This window comes from Gallus gallus, chromosome Z, assembly GCF_016699485.2.
Source record: "Gallus gallus isolate bGalGal1 chromosome Z, bGalGal1.mat.broiler.GRCg7b, whole genome shotgun sequence".
NCBI classification, from domain to species: Eukaryota; Metazoa; Chordata; class Aves; order Galliformes; family Phasianidae; genus Gallus; species Gallus gallus.
The window spans coordinates 58,317,726-58,333,971 of record NC_052572.1 but is presented as its reverse complement, the minus strand read 5'-3'; the positions used below and the strand labels follow the sequence as shown (position 1 = coordinate 58,333,971).

The 16,246-nt window shown below is 40.4% G+C and overlaps 1 protein-coding gene and 1 long non-coding RNA gene across 2 annotated transcripts in view; one reads left to right on the top strand and one right to left on the bottom strand.

The window, feature by feature from the left end:
• Positions 1–1,818: 1,818 nt before the first annotated feature.
• Positions 1,819–11,099, bottom strand: LOC107052360. Its single transcript, XR_005842674.2, has 4 exons — positions 10,904–11,099; positions 4,124–4,251; positions 3,267–3,426; positions 1,819–2,892 (listed from the first exon to the last, which is right to left on the bottom strand). It is a non-coding gene; the product is annotated as an uncharacterized LOC107052360 (long non-coding RNA).
• A 32-nt stretch (positions 11,100–11,131) lies between these two features.
• FAM81B (family with sequence similarity 81 member B) overlaps positions 11,132–16,246 on the top strand; it is a 34,269-nt gene continuing 29,154 nt past the window's right edge. The window contains exon 1 of the mRNA XM_015280531.4: positions 11,132–11,208. Coding sequence (XP_015136017.3) covers positions 11,198–11,208 — 11 coding nt within the window. The 5' untranslated portion in view covers positions 11,132–11,197. The remainder of the gene's footprint in view (positions 11,209–16,246) is intronic.

Sequence of the window (16,246 nt, the reverse complement as noted above, 5' to 3'; positions counted from 1 at the left end):
CCAACAGCATCTCTACAAGTGGGTGCTAGCACCAAGCCATCCATGAGTACCAACCTCCTCTGATCATGCGCTCCCATCCACACAGCTTTGGCTGCCCACACACCTTCTCCATTATTTCACTCCCACTGAGCACTCCAAGCACAGCGATTACTCTCTCCCTTTCTCTGTTTATCTCTTTCTTGGTGCCTTTTCAGCTCTCTCATTCACTCTTCTTTTGACTTGTTTGCTTTCTTCAGGGATGTCTTTGCCTTTTCATTTCAACTGAAATAAAAAATCCTGTCTGATTCAGTCCTACAGTCTGTCATATCAAATTCTAGCTCTGAGTGGCAGATTTAAAAAGTTTAATGTGTTAAAACACTTTGGGGAGTATTATGATGAAGAATATAAAGGTAAAATTTATCTAAGCAACACTTGCACGTTTCCTTGCTTGCGTATGGTACATAGATATTTAAAGACAATTTTTTCAGAAGACATTTAATTTGCTTATTACTTGTGACAAAATGTTCTTTATTGTCTTTGTTATTTTTTCTTCTGACTTGGAAGTATCCATGAGAAATGCACTCATTGGTGGCAAATAAAGAATTAGATTGAATGGTTTGTCATTTGTAATGAGCTGTATTTATGTATTTTTCATCAAAGGAGCAGTGTCAATTGCTGCTCAAGGAGTTAATTATGTATAGAAAAATTATTATTTTTTCCAAAAAATTGTGAAAATTTTTGAGCAAATCAAAAGGGCTAACACATGTATTGAATATTGCTGGAAATAAGTTGATGTATAATGCATCCCTGAAATGGAGATTGCAGTCTGCGAAACAAATTCATTAAGAAAATTTTCAACTATATTTAAAATACATGTACAAATAACTGCTAGTAGGGATCACGTGGAACTACTTCAATGATCATTTTTTAGACTTTTCACGTTGGAATTGCAGTTGGTTTACACATAATTATGTGCAGAGACACCACAGTATGCATGCCTGATTATCTGACTTTGAGACGTTCATCTATATACTGGCAAATATAGAAATCACTCAGAAGAATTTTAGAAAAACTAAAAATGACTTCACAACAAAGGAAGCTAAGCTACATGGAGCTATATAGCCTTGGAGGCTGAGCAGCCCCTGCTCCACCTTAAGACTGCAGGATGTTCTGAATGTCCATGAGTGTCCCAGCACAACGCTGGACCAACATGCCCATGTTTGCGTGGGACACCTACAGACTGTGTCATCTTCACTTAAGTGCAATCACACTGCTAGTCAGTGTTTGTAAGAAAAACCTTGTACATATGCCCCCCGATATTAGCAGTGACGGCATCTTTACTAGGCATCTAAGCATCATCGGCACTGAAGTCCCAGAATAACTGCAGGACAGCGGGACGCTCTGTGTTGATTTTCTTTTCCTTTCTTGGTGCTGCAATATGGGTTGGGTGGATATTCATACTAACACTTCTGAATCACAGGGCTCTAAGTAAATGGTATTTTCCGCATCTTCCATCTCAGATCTGTTGGGTTCGTGGTAATACTGCTCAGTGTAATACTAACCCAAAATATCTGAGGAAAGTGGTATAGACTAGCATCTTTCCTCTCTGAAGAATTCCCTTGGCAGGTTATTCAGCTGGCTTACACCATTTAACAAAGATACAATACAAATTAATAAAGATAAGGTATCTGATTGGCAGTCACAAGGATTGCAGTGCTTAAATACTTCTCCTTTGTAATGACCCTCATCTGATAATTGCCAAGACTAATCAGCCCACCTATTGCAGAGACAATAATTTTATACCAAAGAATAAAGTGACATCTTGTGAAGTTCATACTCCATGTGGCATACGTAATTTTTATTCTTAAATTAGGAATGACTGATTAATCAGTTTCAAAAAGAAAACCCTATGTGTACCTAAAGTCTGTAATTATTTAGAGGCTTGCAGTAGCTCTATCTGGGTTGTTCTTTCTATTGTCTTGTTATTGGTATAGATTTCCAATGGAAAACAACAATGTGGAGCAGAGCCCATAAAATGTGATTATCTGACTTTCACTTTGAGCACTGTAACAGTTTGGTACGCAGATGCATTTCTCATTTGGTTTCAACACTGCACCAGAAAGCTGACTTGCATTTTATTTGGCTAAAGTATGACTTCTTGGATGGACAGTAGGTTCTCCAGAGCCATGCGTGTTTTAATTAATGTAACACTTGCTTCATATGGCTGTTGAGAAACTTAATTAATTCACTCTTTCAGAGGCAGGTGGAAAACAATGAGTAATCACAAAATATTGCCAGCAATTATTTTGTCCAAAAGTTGATGGCTCGACTATCAAGAAACTGGCAGCACTTCGTCAGAAATATTGAGTGCATTGTGTTGTAAAAGGAGTCTATTCTGTGCATTAGTAAATTCACTGCTACAAAAATCATTCTGCAGCACATCCACATCTCTCCCACACAAAACAGCACCTCAACACTCAGCTGAGATCAGCAGTATGTGTAGGGATGGCTGGAGCTTGGCTCACTGAATGCAGACAGGCTGTCACACGCTGAGAAAGCCCGTTGTCCACATCTGTCATCACCACCACTTTGCAATTTGTGTAATGAGAATTCACAAGGGATTATCTACAAGTGCCACTTCCTTGCAGAGGCCTCCATGGTTTGCCACCCACCCAGACCTCCAGACTGCGCAGCTCGGCTGGGTGTGGGTAGCAGGCAGGATGATTTCTGTTTGGACTAAGTCAAAATGACATTTCTCATAGCTGAATTCAGGTCAACCTGCACTTCAGGGTTAAGCCAATCTAGAGGACAGTATAAGAAGCAATTTTCTGGAGGAATTTCTGGTGATTTTTTTCTGTGCCTTCTCTCTTCCTGCTGCTGATGAAACCTTCTTAGACATCTTCAAGCATTCATCTGCATTAATAATATGATAAATGACATTTTAATGCAGGACCTATTTTCCCTAGTGAATATGCACAACAGTGCTCACTGTCTCGTTAGATATAGAAAGATAACCATATTCAGTATCCGTATAAATGTGTGGACCATTGCCTGACACCATGTGGCTTGCGGCAGCATACAGAAGCCATAAAAAGAGCGAATCCAGCCCTAAATAAATCCCTTATATAAAATATATAAATATAAAATGATAAAGAGTTGCTAAAACACTAAAAGGCATTGTAAGTCATTTTGTGCCTGGAATAAATTAATGTTTGATTTGAAGAAAGACAATGTTTATAATCATCACAGCTTTGGAAGTCACTATCAGGTAGGAAAAAATAATGCACCTCTCTCTGTTGTATTTTGCATCAGGAATTAAGGCTCCTTCAGATGTCCCACCGCTGCTTAGGTGAACAGTAAGGTCAGAGGCGCTGTGGTGAGCACACATCTGTCCTTCGTGAACAGCAAGGGAGGTTTCTATCTGCCTCTGGCTACATCTTGTTTAACCTCATGGAAGAAACAGATGGAATAGGACACAAGCACAGCAACCTTCAAAAGTCTGGAGGAATCAACCATCGATTTCTCCAGGCTTGAGGAAAATGTCTTCTGAGACGTTTATTTAGTAATCAGAAAGAATTAGTCGTGAACACGTCCATCTGAATTGACTATACACATTTTAAACAGGTCCTTTTCATTTTCATAAACCAATGATCTATCATTGACAAGGACTTGAATGTTCGAAGTACTGTAACGGAGGTGTCCTGTCATTAGAATAATTAAATATTACTATATTTATTACATACACTGTGGTATAGTGGTGTTGGTTTTTTTTTTTGTTTGTTTGTTTGTTTGTTTTGCTTTGTTTTATGATAAAGAACATTATTTTACATCTTCAGGATTTTTCATTAATTTCAATTCCAGTTTAAAAAGACCAGCAATATTCAGAAGCAATAATTCTAAGTGCAGCAATGCCTTGCAGAAGTCTCATGGTAATATGAAACAATACTTGTTAAGTGCCACTTTGTTCATCTAAAAAAGTGAACTGTAAGTGGTATGCCAAGGTGAAATCCATGCACTCAGCAGTATCTCCTAAAAGACATGTATACCCATGTCTTACTCAAGTACTTTCTTGTTCTGGAACAGGGAGGGATTTAGACGTCTTAATCCTATTTCCATCCAACATCATGGCAGTGGGTAAATTCACCTTATCTTTTGCAGCTTCTCACATTGTTAGGGTCTAGGCAGTGCTCCTTGGTTCTTCTGTCTTTCATCTTTCCTTGTGCTCCTTTTCATCCTGTATCCTCTGCTAGTTTTCATCAATTTTGGTTTACTCTGTTGGCAACAAAACATTCCATATTTTTGATTGAAAAATATTTGAACCAAGTGTATTTTATTTCTGCTATAAGCTCTGAGCCAAATTGTTTTCTTCAATTACATTGCAAGATTCCCTGAGCCAACTCCTGCTGTTTCTCCACAAATAAAAATGTCTCTTTAATTTTAACATTTGTATTGGAAGTCTTAAGACACTTCAGAGGAACATGTCTACATCTCATTCTTCCCTTCTGTGGAGAGGATTTTTTTGTTACCCCAAGCTTTAAACTATGTTAATTGCTCTCTTCCATGACTACCAAGACAGTTATTCTGCATTATGATTTGTACTTCTACTTGTACTGAATTGCTCAAAGAAATTAAACAGAGATGAATTTAAGTACTGATCAAAGATGGGAACCTGACTCAATCATTGTAAGCTACACATTTCTAAAATAATTATGGCAGCATTCTAACAATAAAAACTAAGTATCAAATCTTCAGTTGTTTAGGATTCAAAACAATATTTTAGTTAAAACAGACAGTGCCTTGATAGCAAGAGATCCTCATGCAAACAAACATGAGCAGGTCCCACCACTTGGGGGCTGATATCATCCCTCCTGGTCTAGCCTGCTGCTGTTGAGGACAAGTAGGTGGTGAGGAATTTATTTTTCTGAAAGAACTGAAGCTCACTATGCTGGGCTTGGTTTCATAAAACTTTCCATATCTAAGAATAGGCTGAAACAACACATGATTTTGTACAGAAATGGAAATTGTAGAACGGATGGCTTATTTTTTGAGTTGTGTGGCCATTTCTGTTATAGGTTTTAACCACTTTGCTAAACTTTAGACTTTGAGCTTAATGTGTCAACAACATACTCATTCAAATAGAGATTGATAAATCATTGTTAAAATTATACCATGAGATAACTCTTGTATTACTGGCAACAACAGTTTTTTGTTTCAACAGCATTTGAGCTGCTAATATTAAGTATCTTTCATCATCTTTTCTTGTTGCAGAAATACATGAACCTAGGAAAGTGCATTCATACCTGTAAGATATATGTAGGATAGGAGTATATGCTACAGAAGAGCATACTTAGAAAGAATCCAAAAGAGACAAAAAAAAAAAAAAAGCATATTTTGCTTTCTTTCTGCAAAAGGAATCTTCTTTCTCATTATCTTTATCTCAAGTGGCAAGCAGAAGAGATTTGAATTGACAGAAATAGTGTAAAAATTATTTTTCTGCCCATCTACAGCAGGCTCAACACTGTCATCTAGAAGGCAATAGAAGACATGGGTGATCTAACGGCTTGACAGATAGCCCCATATATATTTGCTCTTTTTTTAGATCATTACATTAAATTGTTGAGCTATCTTTTAATAAATAACCTAGCATCAAGATAAAAGTGTTAAAAATAGATGGAGCCTTAATTAATTAGTTAGTAATTTTGTATTTCTACAGAAAAATTAAACATTTGCGGCTCCACTCATACTATCAAGAAATAGGTTTTGCTCATGTTTTATATTGTCAAGGATAATTTACAAAACCTTCATAGTGACTGGAGGTAAGAGGAAAAAATATATACTCAGAGAAGCAGAAGAGAATTACTGATGTCTGCGAAAGACACAGTCCCAATGAAGCTATGCAGGTATATATAAATAAATGGAAATGTAAGAAGATATTTCCCTGACAGTAACATGTAACCAATCTTAGGCAAACAATCCCCGTTGGAGGAGTCAAGGAGGTGACCAAAGCACAGTTATAAAGTCAAGTTACTTATACTGCTTACAAAGTGCACTTTACTCCTACCAAAGACAAAAAGCATTAGAAAAATTTGATTTGCTGGTTACGTTATCCTGTGTGTAGTCAAAGCTGGGCTTTACCACATTTTATATGCAATGAAAGTATCTACGTAATTTAATCATCGGATGAAACAGTTATATCTTTCCAAGAGTCTTTTGTAATAGTACTCAATTATTGTGCTGTGTTAGGTATGCTACTGTGTTTAATTTAATTCACTGAATTTAATAAATACTTCTGTAGTGCTCATCACTGGAAAATATTATGACCACATGGCCAGCAAAGATAATTGAAGCTTCCTACGTCTCCTACTTATATAGATCTAATAATATCCTTCAGATAACAACCCCTAAAATCTAAATGGAATAACAGTCTAATCATTCAACAAATGAAAAATCATAAAACAACCCATCACACTTGACCCATACTCTTACACATGGGAACATTGTTATTATCCTTTTGTCTTTGTCCTGTAAATGTTTTAGTGCTTAACACTCCAAAATTTTGCATTTTACACTGTTTGAATATGTATACACACGCATGCAATCTGCTATAGTATCATCTTTTCTCCCACTGACACTCCATTTTTGTATTCTTGTTATACATATCTGTTTAGCTCAGTGTGTTCAGTTACAATAAATTGTCATGATTTTTGCTTAAAGAAGCAGGAATTGTCATACTTAACCTTGAGATAAAAACAGCAGTTATTTTAATGGCATTCAGAAGGTGAAAAAAAAAAAAAAGAATAAAGCTTGAGTTCACAAAGTAGATCTACAGTAATAGCCCACTTGTAACTGAAACCAAAAGCAACTTCTTCCTTTGGAATGGTTGAAAGCTTGATGCCATTCAGATGCAATTTGATTTAAAAAAAGAAAGAAAGAATCTGCAGGATTTTGTATCTCCAGCCCTTAATTGCAGTCTGTACTCCAGTGATTCTCATACGAGTGATTCCCTCTGATCTTTCCTCCTAAGGTTACTCCAGGGTCCTTACCACCACTGCTAGTGCTGATGCTGGTGGGCTCCTGCTGGCTGTGGAAGCATGGGGCTGAAGCAGCTCATAGTCACTCACTGGGACACAGCCAGTTGCCACCAGTAGACTCCCCTTCTCCTCTCTCCTCCTCTCCCATCTCCTCCCCTCTCCTCTCAGTACAGAAATACAGAATGGGAAAACCCAAGCAACTCTTTCAGAAGAATCTTCCCTGCCTCCATTTAAACCCTGTCTAGACAAGTTATGCTTTATTTTCCTACTGAGGGAACCCAGTGTGTCCGCATGCAGTGTGAGCAGCCCATCTGCTCATCCTGATACTAAACATAGCACCGAAGGGCTGCCTCAAGGAATACACGGCTATTGTGCATTCTGTCAGGTCCTGCGAGCTGTCTGAGGTACAAAATATGTGGGAACCCATCTGTCTGCACACATATCTTGTTGCATGCTCCGTGACAATCGCTCCTCATCCCAGTGCTAGGCTGGCGGAAAACAACGGCTGCTCTGCAGGAGGACTGTATGGGCAGACATAAGAAACCCATTTGCTCTCATGCTCCCTAGGCTGACAGCAAGCCAAACCTGTGGGCAGGCCTTTATAAACCAACCCACTGACTGCTTGTCATATATCACTGCTATAAACGATACTGGTGTGCTTCTACTTCCCTTCTGTTTCTTCCTATCCACTGTGAAGAGGTGAATAGAGCTACTCAGAGATGCAACAAAGGATTGAGAGTAAGAGCTTTGTAAGATTTTAAACGCCATGTCACAAGCTACTTTTCTGCATCAGCCCCATATCTAGTGGTCCTTCCAGATCTCTAATTTTGTCTTTAAAAGGTCAGCACCCCTGGCTGGTCTGCAGGAAGCACAGGGAAATACTTGCCCAACCTGCACTTTGTGTGCCAATCTGCCAATGGGTTTTGTCACTACATTAAGATACCAATGACTCTACACCTTTGTCTTTTATCTTGCCTGCTTCAGGATAGTCTGATCTGTCACATAATACCCAGATACTGACAGTTAACACTGCAGAATTTAAATATTTGCAAATGTATATACATTTAAATTAAGCATTTGTTACAGTACATTCTGCCACTTCCTGAGAGGGGCTATGAAAAATCTCCAGTAGAAGTCTGATTTTTTATCTGTTTTTACAAGATGGTGTTTTAGCAACAATATATTTTAACAACTAACAACTATATATTTACAGCTACTTGCAAGTCAATTTAGAGAGATAATATTTTGTCTATATTTTTCAATGTAATTCACCGGCCTTTCAGTTTAATATTTTTGTGTTTGTGGATCAGCTAATACTTCTCAAGCTCATTCCCTGACCAAAATCTAGAAAACAACAGTTATTGCCACATTATATAAATATGTTCAGTTTTTCAGTTTTGGAATCCAAAAAAAAAAAAAAAAAAAAAAAAAAAAATCCTCCCCCTCAAAATCCTTTTGCCTAGTTTTCTCTAACTGGTGACTTTATTTTGTTGATGCTGTTATTGTTTTCCTACCAAGACAGAGTTTCTCAGGGCTGGTAATAACGCTCAAATTTACTCCATATGAAAAGAAAAACAACTCCACTTCCTACTTTTCTAAGAGGCAAAGAAAGAAATGAAACGTGCTAAGAAATTAAATGTGAGCCACTGATTGAAATTAATAATTTCTATTCTCTTTCCTAGTTTTTAAGATGATTGCTGTAAGGGCTTTTCTCTTGTCAATCTTATCTCATTACTGACTATTCTTATTATGCCCCTGCAAGGTGATGTTACTGCGAAAGGAACCTCTCTCTCTATATAGTATATATATAGAGAGAGAGAGAGAGGCTGGATTGATGGCCCAAGGCAAACTGTATGAGTTTCAATAGGGCCAAGTGTCGGGTCCTGCATTTTGGTCACAACAACCTCAGGCAACCCTACAGGCTTGGGGAGGAGTGGCTGGAAAGCTGCCTGATGGAAAGAGACCTTGGTGCACTGATGGATGGTCAGTTGGCTGAATATGATACACCAGTGTGCCCAGGAGGCCAAGAAGGCCAATGGCATCCTGGCTTGGATCAGGTGTGGTGTGGTGAGCAGGACTAGGGAAGTCATCCTGCCCCTGTACTTGGCACTGGTGAGGCCTCACCTTGAGTACTGTGTTCAGTTTTGGGCACTTCAATACAGAAAAGACATCGAGGTTTTGGAGCAGGTCCAAAGAAGGGCAACAAGGCTTGTGAAGGGCTTGGAGAATACGCCCTATGAGGAGAGGCTGAGGGAACTGGGGCTGTTTAGTCTGGGGAAGAGGAGGCTGAGGGGAGACCTTATTGCTCTCTTCCAATATCTGAAAGGTGCTTACAGCAAGAGCGGGGTTGGTCGCTTCTCACTAGTGACAGGTGACAGGATGAGGGGAAATGGCCTCAAGTTGTGCCAGGGGAGGTTTAGGTTGGATATACTAAAAGGGTGGTTAAGCATTGGAATAGGCTCCCCAGGGAGGTGGATGAGTCACCATCCCTGGATGTGTTTAAAAACCATTTGGATGTGGTGCTCAGGGACATGATTTAGCGGAGGGTTGTTAAAGTTAGGGTAGTATGGTTAGGTTGTTCTTGGACTTGATGATCTCTAAGGTCTTTTCCAACCTGAGTGATTCTATGACTCTATACACGTATATTTCCTGCCTGAGAAATGGGTTAGTCTTCTATTAGCTGTCTAGGAGCACAAAAAGTCTATAAATATGTACTGGAAAATGTACACAAGTAACTTAAACACCTTGTTTAAAGCATGACATGCTTCATTTATTTTAAATTGATGATTAATTCAGTTTTCTGCCATATTTTCTTTTCAACAACTCCTACTGCAAATTTTGGTACTTAATGAATCTGAGTTTGTTATAACAGCTAGCCTTCAGATTTCTTGGTAAATTAGGCAATATCCACACTTCTATGACGTTCCTTTCCATCAGCAACAGACAAAGAGCACATGGAGTTCTCCTTCTGAACCTTCTGGAAGGTTGTGTTTTGCACGAAGGAAAGGAGCTCCATGAGACAACATGGGACAAGTTTGAAGTAATCAGTTGTGGTGTTTTCTGGAATTTGTTCATTTCTATCCAAATTAATGGCAAAATGCCATTAATTTCACAGAACGGTAGGGGTTGGAAGGGACCTCTGGAGATCACCAAGTCCAGTCTCCTGGTAAAGCAGGTTCCCCACAGAAGGTTGCACAGGAAAGCATCTAGGAGGGTTTTGAATATTTCCGGAGAAGGAGACTCCAGTCTCCCCAAGCAGCCTGTTCCAGAGTTCTGCCACCCTCACAGTAAAGAATTGTTTCCTCATGTTCAGATGGAAATTGCTGTGTTCTAGATTGTGACTGTTGCTGTCCTGTCACTGAGCACCACCAAAAAGAGCCTGACCCCAACCTCTTGTCAGCCCTCATTAGATATTTATGAGCATTGATAAGATCCCCTCTCAGTCTTCTCTTCTCCAGGCTGAACAGCCCTAGATCTCTCCACCTTTACTCATAGGGGAGTTGCAGAACTGCCTTGGCTGCCCTGCTGAAGTCACCCAGCTGTCGCTGCATGATGCTTTTGAATGTCAAAAAAAGGTTTAAACTGATCTAAACTATTGCCAGTGTACAGAGATATTTCCTCAAGGGTTTTTCAGCTTCTTACATATTCAGCTCTTGCTTCTGACATATGTTTGTAAAAAATCACAGTCATTTCCTATTTGCAAAAGCATCCACAAAAAGGAAGCGACTGTCGTTTCGCGTTTTGCATCTTGACACGATCAGTCCTGTTTTGTATCCTGCACATACACACTGCATAACACAAGTAAAACACCAGACGATTTCACTGATATGTAGAGAGCTTCCAGATACAATTATCTGATCACTGTTGCTGAGATCTGTTCCTATCTAACCCACCTCTGCATCCCAGGTGCTGAGAAGATGTGCGATGTGCACAGCCCGGCCCTTGCACTTTGCATCTCACCGCATTCCTTGCAAGCTCACCACACAGACTCCACACAAGACCTTCGCTTGAGCGGAGTGGTTTGGATGGGATATGCAGGAGCAACCCAGAAACTGGCCCTTGTCTCACCTCCTCCTTGGAACAGAATCCAGGTTTCCTAGAGACCACAGCAAACACAATGCACCAGCAGCAGCAGCCAGCGCCGAGCCAGGACGGTGACCCCACTGCCCTCCTGCTCCTGCTTCAACATGCTAAGAAGGCAAGTCTGCGTGACTTTCAGATCTCATCGTGAGGTATTTTGTGCACTGCCAAGGGGTAGGACTTATGTGAGTTTAAAGGCAGGTGTGTCTGTGGTTTTTGTGTTGCTGGTTTTCTTGCAAAGTGGCTGCCGACTGCTAGGGAGGTTGGGTTTGGTGTTACCCTGGTTTCCTCAGCAATTGCTTTCTGGAGCTCTGGCTGTGAAGGTTTAACATTCATGTTTCAAAAGAAAAAGGGAGAAGAAACTACCAATTTCAGGCTACAGTATTGTCCTTCAGTGGTGTTCAGCCCATGGCTTTCCTCAGACTTTCAGTCTTTCAGGGTACAGTTTGGTGTGACTGTTGCAAGAAGTTATACTCTGAAGCTCTGTTAGTCGCTATGAATTTAAAGTCTGTTTTTTGAACTAAGAGGTTTATACACTAATCTGCAGTTGCCTAAGCATGTGCTGCCCATGTAGCACCGACTCCAGATCCAGAATTCCTGAAACCCTTTACCACCGGCTTTCACATGGAAAAATGGAGAGATAATACTCTACAGATAGACACAGTATGTTATGCTTATTTATTCAGATTTCTCATTAGCAAATTAATTCTTCTTATACAGCTGTAAAGGTTGTTACAGTATTGGAGACACTTAGACATTTTTGGACCCAAATTGCTGGTTTTGACAATACTGACACAAGCATACTAACTTTGAGAAGGTTTTATCTGACACACTAGGAGTCAAATTTCCTCCTGGTAAACGAGACTTTTTTTGGCTATGAGTTTCAGGATATAGTTAGCTTTCTGGGCTTAAAACATACACATCTGCAGGACTGGCAGCCTGGGGAGGCAGGGACTCACTTCTCATTTCTATGTCAGGCATGGCCCTGCAGCTGTGGCCATTGCTGCTGACATCCTCTTCATAGAGACAATTCAGCCAGACAAGAGCAGGATCTTTGATCCAGGGTTTGAAACCAGACTTTTCTCTGGGAAATAAGCCCCAGTTCCACTCCATGTTGGTTCTGGCAGTTTTATTAAGATATAGGAACATAAATTTATCTCAGCAGAGACAGCATACTGCTCTGAAAAATGTCTAAAATGGATTGAGGGCATCATTAAAGTCCACCTGAAACTGCTGGATCTGTCACCTGAGCACCAGCCTTCTGCTGCACACCGCAAAGGGTGAGCTTTGGGCTTCAGGCAGCAGTGGACAGAGCAGCAACCATGGCAAAAACATTTCCTGGAACTCTATACAGATGAGCACTCGAGTCCAGACTTTAAATGTACAGAAGTGTTTGACTCCTCTGAGATTTGCTTTGCCTAGCCTTTTTGGTTATCCCTATTTGCACCTTCATTTTGAGAGGCTTTTCAAGCTTCAGACAGGCAGAACAAGCTAGTTAGAGTGCTCACAAGTGTTTATTTATCTTTGCAAACAAGACTGAAGCTTACTGAGTAAAAGGGGAAAAACTGCAATTACACAATTTTACGCAAGCCAAATCCATGCACTGCACAATATTGCAGACTGGCTTCTCTCAAATTACTTTCTAATTTAAAGTGTTCTGTGTCCATTTGATATCCCTGCTCTTAGAGCATTATACATTTATGTCACCAATTTGCTGTGGCGATAAGAATGTGAGGGAAATTGTATTACTAACCTTGAGATTTTGCACATGATGGATGCAATAGAAGGTAAGGTTTTCGTTCCAATTTTTCAGAGTTGATCCCTTGTCAAAACACAGCTTGGGACCAATTGCTGAAGGTTGTGTCCTGTGTTTAGCTGCTGGAAGATTACTTGATGAAATGTGTCATATGGGAAGTCCAGCCAGATGAGAGCCCTCAGGGTTTTGCTACCTAAGGAAGCTGAAGTAATCAAGCTAAGGGATGCACCGACAGCGCAGCCAAGGAGAAAAGGCTGGCTTGTCCTAGCCCTGATGCTCATGTCCCCAAACCAGTTATAATGTTGGTGTTTCCCATGCTCAGTTTGCATGGCCATGGCAGGAACCACAGCTACCATGCAGCTGCCCACATGCCAGGAGTACAGCTTCTAGCTTAATGACAGGCACTGATGTTAGCACTCAAAATGTGAGTGATTTTCCCAGAAAGTACTCACTAGTGCTTGTTTTCCCTGCTGCTAAATGATGTGCTCGACAGTACCAAATAACATACTCAACAAGTCTAAGCAGAGCTCTGTGAGGCATGCCAGATCAACTGCTTGCACTGCTATGGGAAAAAAGTAGCTCGTGTTTCAACCTGGTTTAAATAAAAATGCAGAAAACAGACCCTGAGCACAACAGTGGTCTGATGGAACCATTTGCCGAACTCTTTAGATCTTTCTTATTGCTTAAAAACCTCCTATTCAGCAGATGTTATCAAGGAATTGATAATGAGAGCATCAGGGTTATTTAATTCATGACAGAAGCAGTTAGGCAATGCTGACAAATCATATCTGTGGATATGCTACAAAACCCTCATTATTGGCTTAAGCAAGGAACATGCCTGGGGTTAAATTCATCAAATACTCTCTACCACCATTTTTGGCTGTCCGCCCTTTGCCCACTGCTTTGCAGTCCATGCTCTGCTGCTTCTCGTGAAACAGTTCTGAGGAGCAAGGGTTTTGGCCTCCAACCCACCACCTTGTGATCTCTGTAGTATGGAACCGGATGGGCTCCTGCGGGGTTTCAAATCATCTCTTGTGTGACAATTCTACAGCCCAGAAAGCCATCAGCACATCTGTGTGCTTTAGCCAGATTATAGCCACATTGAGCTGCACTTACAATACTACATCCCAACTATTTTGCTGTACATATTATTTTGTGGGGAGTTGTATACATGCCTGTTGTGTGTTGATTATTTAAGAGATTATTCAACAGCTATGTAATTACATACCTATTTTATAGTCTCATTTCTCTTCATGCAGAAGACTTAATAATGATTTATTTGATCAACAGCAGCATTGAGGTCAGTGCTCTGTAGCATATAATATAAAAATCAGCTAATAATTCTTGGGCTTTATAGATACAGATATATAATACCTAAAAATAAACTACTTGACATATTTGACCTTGGCTTGTTTGTAGCTACAAGGAATAATAATTTTAGAAAAGGGTCTTTAAATTCAGTACCCTTGGACATACATCACTATTTACATCTGTGTTCATGTAGATACCAGGAGATGAGTCACATCACTGACCACTTTATTTGGCAGATTACTTAGAGAACAACATAAATAAATTGAACTCACCATCTCACAGAGCTCATTGAAGCCTGAGTTGGAGTCTCTCCAGGGGTAACCTTGGCTGTTGTACCATAATTATGAAATACGAGGCCATGCTGCCTTGTACAGTGAGTCCCGCTCTGTGTGGGAAGGAGTGCTCCTCAGTGTAGAAGACCATTTGTGTCAGACAGCTGATTTCTGTGGCATCCTCTCTACAAGGCAGAAAACTGCAAATAGGAACTGAATGATTAGTGCGGAAGTATTGGGACACTGCAGCCCAGTAATGCACCTTCTCAGAGCATTTAAGGCTACTCTGGAGTTCCACATTGAGGCTATGAATGGCAGCAGCTGCTCCATACCATTATGGCTGCCTTGTTCTACAGATGGGTTTTGTTCTTCTGATGAAAGTGTGCTCCAAACCTCACTACTCCTTCCTGAGCTGCTCACACTGGCTGCCTCCAGGCCCTATGCACTCTTGGGTGGAGCAGCTGGGAGCATTTTTCTGAAATAAGATCTCTATGATTCCTGTGATCTGGGCAAGGACTGACTTGGAAAGTCTGTTTGGAGAGCTCTGGGGCACATGAAGCTCCTGATTTCTCCTTGCTCAGCCATACATGTCAGCTGCCAGTCTCCAGTCACCCCACAACTACACCATGAGTGTGTTCCATAGACAGACAACTAATATAATAATTCTTTTTAAATGTTGAGCTCCCAGATAGTCTAACTCCTGACTCTACACAACACCACCCAAAATCAAACCCTGTGCCTGAGAGTGGTGTACAAACACTCCTTGAACTCCAGCACTGGGGCCGTGCCTACTGCCCTGTGCAGCCCGTTCCGTGCCCTTTGGTGCAGACCCTTTCCCTAACCCCCAGCTGCCCCTCCCCTGACACAGCTCCATGCCGTTCCCTCGGGCCCTGTCGCTGTCACCAGAGAAGAGATCAGTTATGGTTAGACCAAAAAGCCCTCTCTTTGGCACCACAAGACTTCTGCATATGAAATAACACAAGTCTATATCTCAACATTTCACTAGCTGAGAGATTAAGAACTCTTCTTAAGATTTTAGTACCTTTTGTTTTTTTTCCCCTCTGCATTTTTTTTTTTACTGGCCAAAGTAAACACATGATGCATTAAGCTATTAGCTTTAATGACTCTTCAAGGTCACCTATCTCAGAGCAGGAGAATCTAACATGATGCTGGTCTGCCTACTCCTAAATGGTGTTTGGAGCTGCTGCAAGTGCAGAGGATACTATGGATAACTGATGCTGATGGGAGAGAAGAGAAACTAGTAGATTTATGTCCAACTTTGAGCTCTCATGTATAGACATTTTTTCTCATTCTGATGTAGGAAATGTTTAGATTAACTCAGCTAGCAGGGAACCAGTGAAATCTCAGATTAGCATATTACAGTGCTGCTGCACATAACTTGTAATGTTACTCAGTAAATACCTGCAGGCTTTTTCAAGATCTCTGTTTAAAAAAAAAGAAAACTTCACATTCTAAGTGACCAATTTTGTTGTATGTTTCACATAGTTCTTACAATTAGCCTTGCTTTTTTTTCAACAGAGCTTCTGTGCATATGGTACTGTCTCTGACTGTTAGAGAGGATGGAAAAATGTGCATCTGGATTCTTAGGAAGGAAGGATTCTCTTTGAAGCTGCAGTGAAGGGCAGAGTGACATATATCACTCCCAGTAGGTGAAAATTAAAAGGATCTGTGGTCAGTGGCAAATTGCTTATCAGTTATGATTGAAATTCCTGCTTGGATACTGATTTCCAAAAGCCAAACAAAAGAGGTGACTTAAGAAATACCCACATGAATGATCTCAGTCATGCAACAGCTCC